At 42.1% G+C, this 21,034-nt stretch overlaps 1 protein-coding gene across 1 annotated transcript; it reads left to right on the forward strand.

Moving 5' to 3' along the window:
• Positions 1 to 13,548: 13,548 nt before the first annotated feature.
• LOC139419418 (T-cell immunoglobulin and mucin domain-containing protein 4-like) lies at positions 13,549 to 20,978 on the forward strand. Its single transcript, XM_071169365.1, has 7 exons — positions 13,549 to 13,643; positions 13,751 to 14,089; positions 14,235 to 14,309; positions 14,442 to 14,503; positions 14,602 to 14,689; positions 14,772 to 14,808; positions 19,994 to 20,978. Exons 1-7 carry the CDS (start codon positions 13,595 to 13,597, stop codon positions 20,127 to 20,129), a joined length of 786 nt encoding a protein of 261 aa, XP_071025466.1. The 5' UTR covers positions 13,549 to 13,594; the 3' UTR covers positions 20,130 to 20,978.
• The last annotated feature ends 56 nt before the right edge of the window (positions 20,979 to 21,034 follow it).

Below are 21,034 nucleotides of genomic sequence, written 5' to 3' on the forward strand. Positions count from 1 at the left end.
AGTCTCTAAAAAGTTGAGTAGATGCTGGGTGTTGTATGGCCCTATAAGGGGGATATGGGTTAGGACACCATGCTCCGAAATAGCAGCACACATGGTGATATTTCCTCCCCGTTGGCCTGGCAAATCCACAGTAGCTCTGTGACCGATGATATTCCGACCCCGCCTTCTGCATTTGGTCAGGTTGAAGCCAGCCTCATCCACGTATACAAAGTTGTGAGAGGGTTCACTTGATTCCAACTCCATTATACGCTATATCCCAGAACACACAGTTGCATTTGTTTTGGTAAGGAAGAGTGACATAAAATGTACATATATTGCATGTTCCTTCCACAGCAATGGAAATGTGTGCAGTCTATGCTTACTGTACTATGTATCACTATAAAATGTTGCTGTAAAGTAGTTACATAGATATATGTTTTACCTGTACATACTGGTACCGTAGCTCCTTAACTCTGTCCTCATTCCTTTGGAATGGTACACGGTACAGCTGTTTCATACTCATCTGGTTTCTATGCAGCACCCTGTCGATGGTTGAGATGCTAACCGTATGGATGTTTTCAAAGACATCGTTGTCTTCTATAATGGTCCTTTGTATTTCCCTGAGTCTCATGGCATTGTTTGCTCGGACCATGGTGCAAATAGCCTCCTCCTGTTGAGGTGTGAAAAGGCGTCCTCTGCCACCGGTTTGAGGTAATCTTGCAGTCCTATGTGGGGAAAAATGCAGTGATGCATCGCACACTTTCACATAGACAAAAACTATGCGAACACACATTTTACTGTAAAACATACAGGTGGGTGCATGTAAGGTGCAGTATGTATCTGTATAGAGTATATTTCTGTATGCTGTGAAATACAAGTGTACTACTGTAATATGAAGCATTGTAGGAAGTATACAGTATACTGCTTATATACAGTAACAGTGCACTGTACATTGGTGGACATACCTGTTCTCTCTTCGAAACGTTTTAACTATTGAGGACACGGTTGATCTCCCAATATTCGGCTGCACCCTTCGACCCGCCTCAGCCATTGTAAGGCCATGATTGACAACATGGTCTACAATAGTGGCCCTTATGTCATCAGATATGCGCCTATGTCCTCTTCTGCCTCTTCCTCTATTTTGCCTTCCACCACGCATCCTTGCTCCTCTTCTTCCTCCTCTTGGCTGTTGACCCTGTTCGTTTCCTGGTCCATCCATTATTGGAAAATTGCAACTCTGTGTTGTGGTCTGTCTATATATGCTTGCCAATTGATTCTTCATGAGATGCACCTTTGAGCAATTCAGACAACTGGTTGATTGTTGATGGAACCAACACTTTACATTCCTTCATGAGTGAGGGTCAATTTCACCTGCACGATTCATCAATTCAGGTTTTTGTACAAAAGGTCTAATAGAAATGTGTAAAACTATGCTTGACAGTTTATGACAAATAGTTTAACAATTTTGCATGTAAAGGCTTATGCAAGGAACTAATGCCTAGATGTTTTGAGGGGTAAGACTATTCAACAGAGAACCATCTACTTACTATATATTGATCAACATGACATGAGCAATTGATAATGTGGGAAAAAGCTGACACTTGTACATTATCAATTGCAATTTGTTTAAAGGAATAAGAAATTGCTTTAATGATGTGCACAAGTGACTAGATTATTTGGAATTTGTACAAGTAGTATCAAGAATTGCACTTTTGATCTAAGAAATGCACCAAAGCAACTGAGAAAAACTGTAATTAGTACTAAACACCAGTCTCAACGTCAACAGTGAAGAGGCGACTCCGGTATGCTGGCCTTCTAGGCAACAGTACATCTGTTAGAGAACCCATCACTATTGCAGACCAACAGTACATATGTTAGAGAACCCATCACTACTGCAGACCAACAGTACATCTGTTAGAGAACCCATCACTATTGCAGACCAACAGTACATCTGTTAGAGAACCCATCACTACTGCAGACCAACAGTACATCTGTTAGAGAACCCGTCACTACTGCAGACCAACAGTACATCTGTTAGAGAACCCATCACTACTGCAGACCAACAGTACATCTGTTAGAGAACCCGTCACTACTGCAGACCAACAGTACATCTGTTAGAGAACCCATCACTACTGCAGACCAACAGTACATCTGTTAGAGAACCTATCACTACTGCAGACCAACAGTACATCTGTTAGAGAACCCATCACTACTGCAGATGAATGGTGTACTACCAGGAAGTATGTCAGTGGTACATTGTACTGGCATAATAAGTGGACTTAATAGAGGAAAAGTCACAAGTATGCAACTACCTAATAAAACAAAACAAAAATATGAGGACAAATGATTGAATTAGCCAATGATCTGAAAGAGAGAGAGAGAGAGAGAGAGAGAGAGAGAGAGAGAGAGAGAGAGAGAGAGAGAGAGAGAGAGAGAGAGAGAGAGAGAGACAGACAGACAGACAGACAGACAGACAGACAGACAGACAGACAGACAGACAGACAGACAGACAGACAGACAGTCTTTTATTTCATATCTTGTTATCCAGGAATGTAATCAGATTAGTGGGACTAACATTCGGGAGAGGGCAGTTTCATGGTGTCCAATCCTACAGTCTACATCACAAGGAGAGGAATAAAGGGACATGTTGTTGTGGATTATTTTCATTGCCAGCAATATTCTTGGTTGTAATGTCTCTGGTTACTGATCTCTCTCTAGTTGGAGAAAGGCGTTTTGTAACCTGTCAAATTCTAAATGCCATTGCCTGTCATTGTGCCTTTGAGCAAGACACTTAGTCCCCCACAACAACACTTTGTCCTGACTGTTACATGGTGCTCCTCTGTCCAGATGAAACTCTGACACATCATGTGGCCTTAGTCTTCTTCATTAGGTTAAACTGCTGATACAGATCCCTTTCAAGATAATAAAGTCTCAAGTTCTGTTTACGAAAATTGCGTAATGTGTTTCTTCAAATTTTATGTTATTAGCAAGAGTTAGAGTGTGACTGCTGCATGTGTTTCTCGTGTGTGTGTGTGCGCGTGTGTTTCTTGTGTGTGTGTGTGTGTGTGCGTGGAGCAGGGGGCTTCCACACTGGGCACCAATGGAGGAGTTGTTGTGGTGGACTAAGTGTCTTGCTCAAAGGCACAATGACAGGCAATGGCATTTAAAATTTGATACCACAACCCTGCGGTTTCCAGCTCACTTCCCACCATATTTTTCCCCTCAGACCTGGGTTTCGAACCCTCCAGTTGCCTGCTCGCCGAGCTCTAACCGCTAGGCTACCTGCTGAAGGCCACTCAGGAAGTGTGACCTTCGTTCCAGCCCAATAACAGCTGACTTAGGGTTTCTGTGATGCTTACTGCTGAAGCAAGAGAAAGGAGAAAAGACAGGACCAGAGCAGGGATATATATACTGGGTCTGCTCCAGGGCTTTGTCCATCTAACCCTCTCAAGTGATTTTAATTTAAGAAATCTGTTCCCAAGTATTTCCCACGCATTATAGAGAGATAAGTGATCGTATACACGTGTAAGCAAGGTTTTAAATTATTATGTTTTAGTCAAACATTACATCTGTTTGGGCTTCTTGCAGACAATTGGCCGTCTACTAGAAGTTATTTGTAATTATATTCCGGCCTCCTGACCATCCACTCGAGAAAACAAATCTAGTTGAGGATCCTGAATGGAGACTATAGGGTCCTAACGGTTGAATAATTGCTTGGCATAAAATGGTGAAAACAATTTCAATCCCCAGACTACAGAGGAAGGAAGTTCACATAACAGCCCCAATGTGAAATGACATACAGTGGCTGGTGTAAAATACACCAGGTTTAATTAACAGATTTTTACTGATCAGTGTGTTCTGCATAGTACCATGCTGTACAGTGTGTTCTGCATAGTACCATACTGTACAGTGTGTTCTACAGTGTGTTCTGCATAGTACCATACTGTACAGTGTGTTCTGCATAGTACCATGGTGTACAGTGTGTTCTACAGTGTGTTCTGCATAGTACCATACTGTGCAGTGTGTTCTGCATAGTACCATACTGTGCAGTGTGTTCTGCATAGTACCAGGCTGTACAGTGTGTTCTGCATAGTACCATAATGTACAGTGTGTTCTGCATAGTACCATGCTGTACAGTGTGTTCTGCATAGGACCATGCTGCACAGTGTGTTCTGCATAGTACCATGCTGTACATTGTGTTCTGCATAGTACCATGCTCTACAGTGTGTTCTGCATAGTACCATGCTCTACAGTGTGTTCTGCATAGTACCAGGCTGTACAGTGTGTTCTACATAGGACCATGCTGCACAGTGTGTTTTACATAGTACCATGCTGTACAGTGTGTTCTGCATAGTACCATGCTGTACAGTGTATTCTGCATAGTACCATAATGTACAGTGTGTTCTGCATAGTACCAGGCTGTACAGTGTGTTCTACAGTGTGTTCTGCATAGTACCAGGCTGTACAGTGTGTTCTGCATAGTACCAGGCTGTACAGTGTGTTCTGCATAGTACCATAATGTACAGTGTGTTCTGCATAGTACCATGCTGTACAGTGTGTTCTACAGTGTGTTCTGCATAGTACCATACTGTGCAGTGTGTTCTGCATAGTACCATGCTGTGCAGTGTGTTCTGCATAGTACCATGCTGTACAGTGTGTTCTGCATAGTACCATGCTGTACAGTGTGTTCTGCATAGTACCATGCTGTACAGTGTGTTCTGCATAGTACCATGCTGTACAGTGTGTTCTGCATAGGACCATGCTGTACAGTGTGTTCCACATAGTACCATGCTGTACAGTGTGTTCTGCATAGTACCATGCTGTACAGTGTGTTCTACATAGTACCATGCTGTACAGTGTGTTCTACAGTGTGTTCTGCATAGTACCATACTGTGCAGTGTGTTCTGCATAGTACCATGCTGTACAGTGTGTTCTGCATAGTAACATGCTGTACAGTGTGTTCTACATAGTACTGTTCAACCTGCTGCTGTATCCTTAGCCTGTGGGACTGTGACTATAGTATATTAATACAGAGTACACTGTGTGCATTGTGGAACCATGAAATGAGCAAGACATTCACTGTTAGCAACTGACTGTAAAACACTCTCAAATCCAGTAAAATCCAGTTAGAGACACCAACTTTCATAACCCATCTAAGACACCCCCCCCCCCCTCTTAACTTCTTTCTCAGAACAGGGACCTACTGCTTTTCAGTGTAGGAAAACAACCGTCCCTGTAAACAACAGATCTATTCATAGATCGCTTCTCCACAACTCCCTCAGAGTGTTCATTTGGAACTGTGTGCGTACTGCGTAGCGCTGGCATGCTGGGCCTCGGTGTGGATCCACAGTAAGGCTACATCTATCCCACGTAGCCTCTAGGTCTGCTCTCCTACTTAAATCATCAAATGGTGCAACAGCTGGACAGATTTCAATAAGTAGACCAGTCACATTAGACAAGGGCTATTAAGAGTATCTGAAACCATCTGGGGGGATACACCACTTACTCTTTACAAAGAATCAGACTTTGTTTTAGTTTTTTTCCCTCTTTGAATTCCTATCGATGCACATGAATACATTGCATCCTCCTGTTCTTTAACTCTCAATTTAGTTCCTGTGTGGTTTTTATTCTTACTTTACATTTTTATTATATTTTCTAGTATTATTATCTCTTATTATTATTATTATTATTATTATTATGATCACTACATTGTTGGGAAAGAGCTTTCAAGGTAAGGATTTCACTGTGTTATTTTACACCTGTTGCATTCTACTGTTCTCTAACTCTCAATGTGGTTCTTGTGTGATTTTTTTTTCTCTTTAAATTTATATTCTATTTTCTAGTATTATTATCTCTTATTATTATGATCACTCTATTTTTTGTGAAAGAGTTTTTAAGGTGAGACTTTTACTGCACTCGTTTTAATATCCTGTCCCCACATTACTACGATGAAAAGCACAAGGTAAACATTTGTAGCCGACATGTCTTCCTATCTTAGTTCCACTCCTCCCTAGTGATGTAATAAAGAGACGATAGGTGATTGAGACGATAGGGGATTGAGACGATAGGGGATTGAGATGATAGGGGATTGAGACGATAGGGGATTGAGACAATAGGTGATTGAGACGATAGGGGATTGAGACGATAGGGGATTGAGACAATAGGTGATTGAGACGATAGGTGATTGAGACGATAGGTGATTGAGACGATAGAGGAATTGAGACGATAGGTGATTGAGATGATAGGTGATTGAGACGATAGGTGATTGAGACGATAGGGGATTGAGACAATAGGTGATTGAGACGATAGGTGATTGAGACGATAGAGGAATTGAGACGATAGGTGATTGAGATGATAGGTGATTGAGACGATAGGTGATTGAGACGATAGGTGATTGAGACGATAGGTGATTGAGACGATAGGGGATTGAGACGATAGGGGATTGAGACGATAGGTGATTGAGATGATAGGTGATTGAGACGATAGGTGATTGAGACGATACGTGATTGAGACAATAGGTGATTGAGACGATAGGTGATTGAGACTATAGGTGATTGAGACGATAGGTGATTGAGACGATAGGTTGGAAATTACATACATAGTTATCATGGGAAATCACTTCACAAGGACACTATGACAGACAGATAATTTGGCAAATCATATTCATAGAGATATATATATATATGTATATAATAGTAGTATAATAGTATTAATAGTAATAATATATATATAATAGTAGTATAATAGTATTAATAGTAGTATCATAGTATTTATAGTAATAATATATATGTATATATATAATAGTAGTATAACAGTATTAATAGTAATAATATATATATATATATATATATATATATATATATGATAGTAGTATAATAGTATTAATAGTAATAATATATATATATATAATAGTAGTATAATAGTATTAATAGTAATAATATATATATATATATATATATATATATATATATATAGAATAGTAGTATAATAGTATTAATAGTAATAATATATATATATATAATAGTAGTATAATAGTATTAATAGTAATAATATATATATATATATAATAGTAGTATAATAGTATTAATAGTAATAATATATATATATAATAGTAGTATAATAGTATTAATAGTAATAATATATATATATAATAGTAGTATAATAGTATTAATAGTAATTATATATATATATAATAGTAGTATAATAGTATTAATAGTAATAATATATATATATATATATATATATATTATTATTACTATTATTATTCACTTATTCACTTCACTTACGATCCACAAGTCCATGTTTGAGTATTTGACAGACTTAAAAAGCAGTCTCACTACTCCCCCTGGTGTGTGAATTCTGAGATCTTGGCCAGGCTTGTGGGCGATGCCAGAGAAGTGGTGCGGTGTTTGAGGCTTGATTTGCACATCCTATTGACTGTGACACAGATCTTTGAGAGCCTTTTGATAATCAGTTATAAAGGTAGGTAGTACTAGATAGTGAGACAAAACTGATTTGTCTCTGTTTGATTTCGTTGAACACAACGACAATGCTGTCTATCCTTCATAGTATCAATAAGTTAATACCTTCCTCACGGTCTCTCTGTGGATGTGTAAGTCCTGTCTGTTTCACTCTCTGTCAGCCATTAACCACAGTTAGGTAAAACAGATCTATCAAAAACAAGGAAATCTCTACACACTCTTCTGTTTGTCTGAGACTGGCGTTGAAGTCCCATTTAACATGTGTGATTGTTTATTTCCTGCCCGCAGTGTGTGAGGGCGTCATGGAGACAGTGGATGATATTGCGGGGAGGACAGTATCTTTCTCCTGCAGGTATGATACTGAGACCCTGGTGTGCTGGGGGAAGAGAAGCAGAGCCGTCTCTGTTCGGCTGTGATAACACAGTCACTGATACTAGCGGAGTAGAGGTGACCTACAGGACGACCTACAGACACAGGTTACCAGGTTACCAGGGGAGCTGCAGAGAGATGTCTCTCTCACTATCTACAACGCCAGAGAGGGAGACTGTACTACTGCCGCATGGAGCTGACAGAACTGTTCAACGACCTGATGCACACCAACCTGACGCACAATGACCTGACGCACACCGACCTGACGCACAACGACCTGACGCACACCGACCTGACGCACACCTACCTGACGCACACCGACCTGACGCACAACGACCTGACGCACATCGACCTGACGCACAACGACCTGACGCATACCGACCTGACGCACACCGACCTGACGCACACCGACCTGACGCACACCGACCTGACGCACACCGACCTGACGCACACCGACCTGACGCACACCGACCTGACGCACACCGACCTGACGCACAACGACCTGACGCACACCGACCTGACGCACACCGACCTGACGCACACCGACCTGACGCACAATGACCTGACGCACAACGACCTGACGCACACCGACCTGACGCACACCTACCTGACGCACACCGACCTGACGCACACCGACCTGACGCACACCGACCTGACGCACATCATCCTGACGCACACCGACCTGACGCACAATGACCTGACGCACACCTACCTGACGCACACCGACATGACGCACACCGACCTGACGCACACCGACCTGACGCACAATGACCTGACGCACAATGACCTGATGCACACCTACCTGACGCACACCGACCTGACGCACACCGACCTGACGCACACCGACCTGACGCACATCGACCTGACGCACACCGACCTGACGCACAATGACCTGACGCACATCGACCTGACGCACACCGACCTGACGCACAATGACCTGACGCACACCGACCTGACGCACACCGACCTGACGCACAACGACCTGACGCACACCGACCTGACGCACACCGACCTGACGCACAACAACCTGACGCACAACGACCTGACGCACAACGACCGGACGCACATCGACCTGACGCACAACGACCTGACGCACACCTACCTGACGCACAACGACCTGACGCACACCGACCTGACGCACAACGACCTGACGCACACCGACCTGACGCACACCGACCTGACGCACATCGTTCGTTTAATTGTTCGACAAGGTGATAATATACAACTGGAATCGTGAATATAAAGGTGTGGCTTCTGATTCGTTGATGCATGTGAAATCATGAATGATTATTTCATTACACTAAGAGCCATCGCTAGCTACTATGCAAAATATGTACTTTTTCGAGAAACAACAAGCCTGTGAAGACCATAGTTATAATTTGAAAACGTCTGTAATGTCACCTTATTTGATGAGCTTTTAAACATAAATATGTTATTGTTGTCCTGTAACACCAGATGTTCCAACTGTTGTCCCAATTACGCAAGCAGACCCACTGTCTCAGCACACCCACTGTCTCAGCACACCCACTGTCTCAGCACACCCACTGTCTCAGCACACCCACTGCCCCAGCACACCCACTGTCTCAGCACACCCACTGTCTCAGCACACCCACTGCCCCAGCACACCCACTGTCTCAGCACACCCACTGCCTCAGCACACCCACTGCCCCAGCACAGCCACTGTCTCAGCAGACCACTGTCTCAGCAGACCACTGTCCCAGCACACCCACTGTCTCAGCACACCCACTGTCTCAGCACACCCACTGTCTGAGCACACCCACTGTCTCAGCACACCCACTGTCTCAGCACACCCACTGCCCCAGCACAGCCACTGTCTCAGCACACCCACTGTCTCAGCAGACCACTGCCCCAGCACACCAACTGTCTCAGCACACCACTGTCCCAGCACACCCACTGTCTCAGCACACCCACTGCCTCAGCAGACCACTGCCCCAACACACCCACTGTCTCAGCACACCCACTGTCTCAGCAGACCACTGTCTCAGCAGACCACTGTCCCAGCACACCCACTGTCTCAGCAGACCACTGCCCTAGCACACCCACTGTCTCAGCAGACCACTGTCTCAGCAGACCACTGTCCCAGCACACCCACTGTCTCAGCACACCACTGTCCCAGCACACCCACTGTCTCAGCACACCCACTGCCTCAGCAGACCACTGCCCCAGCACACCCACTGTCTCAGCACACCACTGTCCCAGCACACCCACTGTCTCAGCAGACCACTGCCCCAGCACACCCACTGTCTCAGTATACCCACTGTCTCAGCACACCCACTGTCTCAGCAGACCACTGTCTCAGCAGACCACTGTCTCAGCACACCCACTGTCTCAGCACACCCACTGTCCCAGCACACCCACTGTCCCAGCACACCCACTGCCCCAGCACACACACTGTCTCAGCAGACCACTGCCCCAGCACACCCACTGTCTCAGCAGACCACTGCCCCAGCACACCCACTGTCTCAGCACACCCACTGTCTCACACCAGAGAGGAGTAGTGACCTTAACACCACCACTATCATTATCATTATGAAGATGATAAACCCGCATTGCACATTCAGATCATAAAAAACAACAATACACTTTCTTTCTTTGAAAAATATCCTTTATTTTTATTTATTTAGCAGACGCTCTTATCCAGAGTGACATACAGGAGCAATTAGGGTTAAGTGTCTTGCTCAAGGGCCCATTGACAGATTTTTCACCTAGTCAGCTCGGGGGTTCAAACCAGCAACCTTTCGGTTACTGTGCCAACGCGCTTAAGCGCTAAGCTACCTGCCACCCTTTATGACATCACTACAGGCCCCTGTAATAGGTATTGTCAAGAGAATCAAGGTACTGTAGCGGGTATGAAGTAGATCTTATCCACAGTGTGCGAAAGCTAAGGATACATACAACCAGAATATTGTACATAAAAAACAAATGCCTTTCGTAAATCTTTTTATGTTGCAAAATGCAAATCTTATGCAAATACATTTTCTATTTCAACTTTCTCTTCAACCACAATGCCTGAAACAAAAACTATGACTATAACCCACAGCAGAACATGGCTCCATCCCTGGAAAGGTACATAGGGCACACAGTGAGAGTGGGAGCAATCGTCTCCATCCCTGGAAAGGTACATAGGGCACACAGTGAGAGTGGGAGCAATCGTCTCCATCCCTGGAAAGGTACATAGGGCACACAGTGAGAGTGGGAGCAATCGTCTCCATCCCTGGAAAGGTACATAGGGCACACAGTGAGAGTGGGAGCAATCGTCTCCATCCCTGGAAAGTTACATAGGGCACACAGTGAGAGTGGGAGCAATCGTCTCCATCCCTGTTTTGATCCTAGCACTTCTTCTCACTGAATGGTGAAGCATTTTTAAACTGTCAGGAGAATTACAATTGTTTTCCTTCAATCATTATATGTTACTTGTTACTAGTCTTCTTCAATTCGGGCATTAGCTCAATCCGTGTGTTGCAACTGTCTACTTTTGAGTTCTACTTTAACAATTCTTTGCTTGGGGGGCTAATATTGGCAGCGATATATTTAGCTGTTTCAACAGTTTGTCTCTCAGAGTGGAAGTGAAAGAGGTGACTCATTATTTCTGCTTACTGTGCATTGTTTGTTGTTGTTATTACATGTAAATAAATATGACACAAGAGACCCCTGTCCCTGAGACTTGATTCTAAACAAAGTGGTAGACTGTGTCCTTCCACAGAATTGACAAGAGAAAACGGTTAATTACACGCACAATATTATTATAGAAGTGAAACTAGCTGTGGGGTCAAAACAGTGGAGAAGTTCAGCCTCGCGCTTCAACCTCTTGATTGCGTCACACTGACCTTCTCTGCCTTTCTGATTGCATGGGAAAACACTGCATGGGAAACAACTGACAGCAGATGGGAAGGAAGTCACCTGACACACATCTGACGACCCCATTTATACCTGGAGCTACAGTAATATGCGTCCTGATCTTGTCCACATTCTAATTTTTTTAAATAGGACTTTTTGTACTTTTTTGTATTAATTCGAGCATGGAATTAAGAATGAAGTATATTTTTGCATTTTAGCCACCTTGTAACTTTACATCACCCCATCATGGAGACTCGCTGCATTTAAGGCTGTCCTGTGTCTCAGGGGTTAGGGCCTGGTCCGGGGGGAGCAGTATGTCCTGTGTCTCAGGGGTTAGGGCCTGGTCCGGGTGGAGCAGCATGTCCTGCGTCTCAGGGATTAGGGTCTGGGGGGAGCAGTATGTCCTACGTCTCAGGGATTAGGGTCTGGTCCGGTGGGAGCAGTAGGTCCTGCGTCTCAGGGATTAGGGTCTGGTCCGGTGGGAGCAGTATGTCCTGCATCTCAGGGATTAGGGTCTGGTCCGGTGGGAGCAGTATGTCCTGCATCTCAGGGATTAGGGCCTGGTCTGGGGGGAGCAGTATGTTCTGTGTCTCAGGGGTTAGGGCCTGGTCTGGGGGGAGCAGTATGTCCTGTGTCTCAGGGATTAGGGCCTGGTCCGGGTGGAGCAGTATGTCCTATGTCTCAGGGATTAGGGTCTGGTCCGGTGGGAGCAGTATGTCCTGCGTCTCAGGGATTAGGGTCTGGTCCGGGTGGAGCAGTATGTCCTACGTCTCAGGGATTAGGGTCTGGTCCGGTGGGAGCAGTATGTCCTGTGTCTCCAACTCGTTGAAGTAGAAATCTTCATATAAATCAAGGTTAGTGATCGCTGTTCTGATGTCCAGAAGCTATTTTTGGTAATAAGAAAGAAATACATAAATAGCAGAATTAGCCAGGAGCCCATAAAACAGCTGTGCCATTCTCATACCAATAATGTCTGTGCTTGATTGAGCCTGTTGCAATGAAACCAATAGAAACTTCCTGCTCACCTTAAACTCCAGGAAGGCTAAAGTAAAGTATTTGAAAGATTTCAAATAGTATTTGAAACCAGGTCTGCTACCTGGGCCATTACTAATAATGACTGTTGAAACATTGTCTGCCCCCGCCTCTCTCTTTCTATGCACTGCCACTGTGCATCTATAGGTCGGAGACTGTCAAGGAATAGCCGCACCAGAGGAGAACCAGAGAGAGCCAGCTCCCTGCGTGTCTGCAGCAGGAACATCCCAGTGAAAGAACTCATGTGAGAGGACTTAAGACACCATGCAGATCCACAGAACTATGAAGCTCCTACAGACAAATAGGGTGATCCAAACATACAGTTGAAGTCAGAAGTTTACATACACTTAGGTTGGAGTCATTAAAACTAGTTTTTCAACCTCTCCACAAATTTCTTGTTAACAAACTATAGTTTTGGCATCTACTTTGGGCATGACACAAGTAATTTTCCCAACAATTGTTTACAGACAGATTATTTCACTTATAATTCACTATATCACAATTCCAGTGGTTCAGACTGTGCCTTTAAACAGCTTGGGAAATGATGTCATGGCTTTAGAAGCTTCTGATAGGCTAATTGACATCATTTGAGTCAATTGGAGGTGTACCTGTGGATGTATTTCATACAATCATACACTGGATTTAATTTATTTTCAATAAATTATGAATTATGTGAACTTGCCTAAAACATGTGCAAGTCTGTGTGCAATATTTGGAAGGGTAAAACAGAAGAACACTGACCCTCTTGCTTATCCGAGCGCAAAGGAAACAGCTGTCAGTAGTTGTGAAGGAGAGGAAGTCATGTGACCAGGCGATTTGATTTGAGTTCATTAAAGACCTGACACATGAGAGTGAGAAAGTGACAAAGCCTGATCATGGAGACTCGGTGCATTTCAGGCTGGTTTCTCCTCTGTCTACTTTCAGGTGAGTGATGCTCGATATATCTATTTTAGCCTGGTTAATTTAATAAGTAAATGAATAGGATTTAAAATAAAATTCAGTTCTCACTACTTCTTCGCTCTCATTTTCAGTCAGTGAATGCAGTCAAATCATTGGTATTGAGGGTCAGAATATCACTCTGCCATTTAAATATGATGCCAAATCTCATGGTCTACAACACATTTGCTGGGGGAAAGGAATCATCCCGAGCTCTGGTGGTTGTGACAATGAAATAATCTCAACTGATGGGTCTGAAGTGACACGTAGATCGTCGGTTAGGTATCAGTTATTGGGTGAGCTGAAGACGGGGGACGTCACTCTAACCATCTCCAATATCACAGAGAAAGACTCTGGAACGTATGGATGTCGAGTGCAGTACGTTGGATGGTTCAACGATGAGAAATATCATGTCAGCTTGACCATTGAGAAAGGTAAAGAACGCACGACAGGCCAGGACATAACTTGATGCTTATCGGATGAGAATTGTGAGCCTCTACTAAAGGAATAGTAATGATTTCACAGCATGTATACTTGTTCAAGCTGAGCAGTTAGTGTGTTTTTACTGTCTGAGTTCAGCACGTGTCCCGACAACATCCCAGACATCTGCCAATGTGACCATAACCCCACAGACCATGGACAACCACGACCACGGTACGGAACACAGCCTACCGAATAACGTGATGTCAGTCCATAGAAGTCTTATTTTATTTATATTGTTTTTTTATTTTTATTGCAGTATTATTCTTACATGTGAAAACATACTTTTACTTCCTCATTGTGTAGGTCCTGTGACCACAACATCCACTGACTATTCATCCACGCTATATTACAGCGAATCAAAATCAGTAAGCTTGACAACATACTGCAATTCCTGCAAAAAAAAAATACGAAACACTGCTGTGAGATGCCGTTTTGAACTGATATGAATCTGTGATGTCTACAGGAGACGAGAGGCCACAACCTGGCTGTGATCCTGGGGTCCATTCTGCTTGTTCTGACAGGGGTGGGGATTGTGTCTGTACTCGTCATGAGTAAGTACACACTATCTATATACCATTGCCTGTATAATAAGAACAAATTCTCTCGGTGAACATCTTACTGATGTAATTGCAGGAAAGCGATGGGAAAGAGTTGCTATGGTACTCCAAATGTAAGTAGACTGTTATCATGACTACTATAACTCTTCCAACTGATACAGTAGTTGAATCATCACGATATGCCAAGAGAATGACTGAATCACTGTGCAATATCTATCGATGGAACATGTAGGCCTAATTAGCAAAACCATTACGTCTATGGTAAATGTCTGTGAGGTAATACTGTAATTATGACTAATGAGACCCAAGACCACAACAGATTGAGGAAGTGACCCAAGACCACAACTGACTGAGGAAGTGAAACAATAAGGAGGCTTTAGTGGCTGGAATAGTGGAGAACAATTGGAGGTTTACTCAGTAGCAGTGCAAATAACATGGTACAGCTATATGGGCACTCAATCATTATGGTACTTTTTAATGGTAAGTTTACAAGCATATATAATCATAAATAGAATTGAAATGTGTATCTCATTATTGCAAATGGTGAAATAAGTATAGCCAGTTATAAGTGTAATGGCTTAGCAGATAATAAGACAAGATGATCAGTGATCAATCACCCTCATGCACTTAAGGAAATCACGAATATCATAGACATATTGGAACTAGAGGATAAATGGAGGCTTAAACATTCTGATCTAGTGAAATATACAGTACCAGTCAAAAGTTTGGACACACCTACACATTCCAGGGTTTTTCTTTATTTCTACTATTCTCTACATTGTAGAATAATAGTGAAGACATTAAAGCTATGAAATAACACATATGGAATCATTTAGTAACCAAAAAAGTGTTATATATTTTATATTTGAGATTCTACAAAGTAGCCACCCTTTGCCTTGATGACAGCTTTGCACACTCTTGGCATTCTCTCAACCAGCTTCATGGGGTAGTCACCTGGAATGCATTTCAATTTAATTTATTTTTCCTTTATTTAACTAGGCATGTCAGTTAAGAACTAATTATTATTTTAAATTATGGCTTAGGGACAGTGGGTTAACTGCCTTGTTCAGGGGCAAAACGACAGATTTTTACCTTGTCAGCTCAGGGACTCAATCTTGCAACCTTTCAGTTACTAGTCCAATGTTCTAACCACTAGGCTACCTGCCAATTAACAGATGTGCCTTGTTAAAAGTTAATTTGTGGAATTTCTTTCCTTAATGCGTTTGAGCCAATCAGTTGTGTTATACAGGGTGGTATACAGAAGATAGCCCTATTTGATAAAATACCAAATATTATGGCAAGAACCTCTTAAATAAGCTTAGAGAAACAACAGGCAATCATTATTTTAAGACATGAAAGTCAGTCAATGCGGAAAATTTTAAAAACCTTGAAAGTTTCTTCAAGTGCAGTCGCAAAAACCATCAAGCGCTATGATGAAACTGGCTCTCATGAGGACCGCCACATGAAAGGAAGACCCAGAGTTACCTCTGCTGCAGAGGATAAGTTCATTCGAGTAACCAAACTCAGAAATCGGCAATTAACTGCACCTCAAATTGCACCTCCCAGATTTCAAGTAACAGACACATCTCAACATCAACTGTTCAGAGGAGACAGGCCTTCATGGTCGAATTACTGCAAAGAAACCACTACTAAAGGACAGCAATAATAAGAAGAGACTTGCTTGGGCCAAGAAACACGAGCCATGGACATTAGACCGGTGGAAATCTGTCCTTTGCTCTGATGAGATTTTGGTTTCCAACCGTCGTGTCTTTGTGAGACGGAGAGTAGGTGAACAGATGATCTACGCATGTGTGGTTACCCCCGTGAAGCATGGAGGAGGAGGTGTGGTGTGTGGGCGTGCTTTGCTGGTGACACTCTCTGTGATTGATTTATAATTCAAGGCACACTTTACCGGCATGGCTACCTCAGCATTCTGCAGCGATACACCATCCCATCTGGTTTGCGCTTAGTGGGACTATCATTTGTTTTTCAACAGGACAATGACCCAACACACTTCCAGGCTGTGTAAGGGCTATTTGACCAAGCAACAGTGTGATGGAGTGTTGCATCAGATGACCTGACCTCCACCTGACCTCCACAATCACCTGACCTCAACCCAATTGAGATGGCTTGGGATGAGTTGGACTGCAGAGTGTAGGAAAAGCAGCCAACAAGTGCTCAGCATATGTGGGAACACCTTCAAGACAGTTGGAAAAGCATTCCAGGTGAAGCTGATTGAGAGAATACCAAGAGTGTGAAAAGCTGTCATCAAGGCAAAGGGTGGCTAGTTTGAAGAATCTCGTTTAACACTTTTTTGGTTACTACATGATTCCATTTGTGTTATTTCATAGTTTTGATGTCTTCACTATTATTTTACAATGTACAAAAAAGTAAAAAATAAAGAAAAACCCTTGAATGAGTGGGTGTGGCCCAATTTTGGACTGGTACTGTATGGATTTTCTCGCTGTGTTGATAGATGACAGAATGCGGTCAGACCATCAAAGCATATACAGTGGTTTCTGTAGCTCAGTAGTTTGGACATACAGTGCATTCAGAAAGTATTCCGACCCCTCGACTTTTCCACATTTTGTTATGTTACAGCCTTATTGTAAAATGGATTAGATAAAAATGTGACTCACAAATCTACACACAGTACCCCAATTTTTTGTTAATTTATTAACTACAAAAAACAGAAATACCTTATTTACATAAGTATTCAGACCTTTTGATATGAGACTTGAAATTGAGCTCAGGTGAATCCTGTTTCCATTGATCATCCTTGAGATGTTTCTACAACTTTATTTGAGTCCAGCTGTGGTAAATTCAATTGATTGGACATGATTTGGAAAGGCACACACCTGTCTATATAAGTTCCCACAGTTGACATTGCATATCAGACCAAAAACCAAGCCATGACATCAAAGGAATTGTCCGTAGAGTGCCGAGACATGATTGTGTTCGAGGCACAGATCTGGGGAAGGGTACCTGCAGCATTGAAGGTCTCCAAGAACACAGCGACCTCCATCATTCTTAAATGGAAGAAGTTTGGAACCACCAGGACTCTACCTAGAGCTGGCCGCCAGAGCAATCGGGGGAGAAGGGCCTTGGTCAGGGATGTGACCAAGAACCCGATGGTCACTTTGCCAGAGCCAAGCTTGTAGTGTCATGCCCAAGAAGATTTGAGGCCGTAATCGCTGCCAAAGGTGCTTCAACAAAGTACTGAGCCAATGGTCTGAGTACTTATGCAAATGTGATTTTTCCATATTATAATTTTTTTCTATTTGTAAAAATTTCTAAAAACCTGTTTTTGCTTTGTCATTATGCGGTATTGTATGTAGATTGATGAGGGGGGGAAAGATTTGATCAATGTTAGAACAAGGCTGTAACAACATGATGAAAAAGTAAAGGGGTCTGAATACTTTCCAAATGCACTGTACATTATTCTTACATAATTTCCACGTGGGCGAGGAATTTGGAAATTTAATCAAATCCTATTGGGTGACAAGTTGTTTTTAACCAGGACAGAATTAATTTCTAACAGACTTTTTCTGTCATAACATACGTACAGCAGATCGCTTATTGTAACTAAAATAAATGGAGGAACTTATTCAAGAAAGATCAAGTGGAATATATGATAAAATAAAGCAAACTGGATATTGGGAAAAATGCACCAAATTATTTTTTAATCTTCAGCATAGAAATGCTACCAAAAATAATTGACTGAAACTAATTTTTCTGAAACTAATTTACTGAAACTTACAAATAACGGAGTCACCCATAACTCACCAAACGATCATTTGAAAGAGGAAGCAAAGTAGTTTAAGCACATGTTTTCGTTTCAGTCTCCTCCATCTCCACTAACCAAAGTTAGTTAATTGCAAGGATTATTTCTCTATTAATAATGTAAAATGAACAGCTGTACAGAAAGACTCATGTGAAAGACAAATTACAGAGGATGAACTTGATGCAATTAAAGTCTGGGAAAACTCCAGGGCTGGATGGTATACCAGTTGAAGTATACTAGTTGAAGTACACCAGTTGAAGTACACCAGTTGAAGTACACCAGTTGAAGTACACCAGTTGAAGTACACCAGTTGAAGTATACCAGTTGAAGTACACCAGTTAAAGTACACCATTTGAAGTACACCATTTGAAGTACACCAGTTGAAGTACACCAGTTGAAGTATACCAGTTGAAGTACACCTGTTGAAGTACACCTGTTGAAGTACACCAGTTGAAGTACACCAGTTGAAGTATACCAGTTGAAGTATACCAAACCTTTATTGATGTACTCAGATGACCATTATTATGTTTTATTATGTTTTAACCACTCCTGTACAACTGGTAGATTATCAGATACTCAACCAGAATGTCGGCTTTCATTATTCCTGTAACAGGACCCAAGTGGTGAATACAAAGATCCAGACCACATCACTATTTTAAAACAAGCCATTGAAAGTTGGTTGCAATTTCATTTTAATCCACCAGAAAAGACAGAACAAAATGTTACAACAAATATTATAGTTAAACTCAAATATACTAACTGATTAAAAAAAAACATTATTTTTTAAAACTGTATAATCTTTGTAAATTATATCATAAATAGGAATGGTGGAGTTATGTCACACGTGCAACTAACAAAAATATATGGAAATGTCTGCTCTACCCAAAATTACAACCAACTAATTGCATCATTACCACAAAAATGGAAGAGGCAAGTGGAAGGGGGAGAGTATACCAGTTTCATTTAGGAGCCAAAAATTTGACAGCTGTACCATATAGAGTGAAAAATAGATGGGTAGAGATTTTCGATATACTGATTCCATGGCACATGGTTTATGAACTGATACCCAAAATGACGCCGGATTCTAGTTTTTGGTCACAGGTTCAGGAATGGCTGAAGAACTGGGTTTACTCTGCGAATAGCACTGCTGGGTGATGTGAAAAGTCTTGGTCAATGGATCAATATTATAATAATACTCTTACCTAAAATGTGTTTCTTTACAATCTGTAGAAACTATGAGAATAAGAAAGGTTCAGAACTTTTTGTGAAAACATCACAGCTGAAAAATATATGGGATTCTCAATACTGTACAAAACAAGTAGCCCTGTCCTAAATCAATACAATCAATACAAACTTTATTTGCTATGTCAGATTTTACACCAACACTCCAAAACTTTTCTCAGCATAAATTCAACTGGATCAGAAACTAAGCAGTATAATGTAGAAGGACAATACAGTATGTCAAGCTACAGCGTCTCGCTTAGCTCTGCATTTATTGGTCTTTCCTTTGGCAGACCACAGCGCTCTGGCGGCTCAGTCCTGTACAGAAACTCAGTGTCCAGCTTGGGCCTGCACACACGCGAGACGGCTGTAGAGAACGTCTATCAGATAGAGGACAACGAGAGAGACGACTATGAGGATATCCACTGACGAAGCACGGACACTTCGCCACCACGCTCACGCTGTTAACACGTTGCATAGTGCAGTAGTGCAGTAGCTCTGTGTTACAAGGCTGAGGTTGACTTACAGGCTAATGATTCAGCCGGACAAGACAAAAGTCACTACAGAATCAGTAGTGTTTGCTGATAAGTGAACCAAACAGTTGATTTGTGTTATTGAAAGGTTTATTTTTAAAAAGGGCCTTACTAATATGGCTTCCTTTGTGTATTCAGCTCTAACACTAGAAGCACAAGCATTTCTTTACACATCTGCTAACCATGTGCATGTCATCAATAACATCTGCTAACCATGTGCATGTCAACCAATAACATCTGCTAGCCATGTGCATGTCACCAATAACATCTGCTAACCATGTGCATGTCAACCAATAACATCTGCTAGCCATGTGCATGTCACCAATAACATCTGCTAACCATGTGCATGTCACCAATAACATCTGCTAACCATGTGCATGTCACCAATTACATTTCATTGGATTTGTTAACAGTGTATGTTTCAATTGATTATGATGACCAGATAAGTTTTTTACGTAATAGCCTAAAAGTGACCAAAATAAAAATGGCATCAGCTTTAATGTCTGATGAAATGAAAAGCAATGACTTAGCAGGAAGTGTGCTATGGTTTTCTATCCCCTCCATGTCCTCTAACCAGGACATTTAGCTACACCCATCTGCAACGTCACCCAGGCATACAAAGGCAGTGAAAAGTCACACATAATCGCGACATTCTTCGGAAAATGGTCTTCTTTACCCAATTTTGGGGTATATTGTCTTGTTCAAACCCAATCTGTTGCATGATAATAAAAATTCTAACTTGAAATTCTAATGTGTCTAATTATTCATTGGCTACACAATTGTTGTTCCACTAATACATTG

Source organism: Oncorhynchus clarkii, chromosome 10, assembly GCF_045791955.1.
Source record: "Oncorhynchus clarkii lewisi isolate Uvic-CL-2024 chromosome 10, UVic_Ocla_1.0, whole genome shotgun sequence".
NCBI classification, from domain to species: Eukaryota; Metazoa; Chordata; class Actinopteri; order Salmoniformes; family Salmonidae; genus Oncorhynchus; species Oncorhynchus clarkii.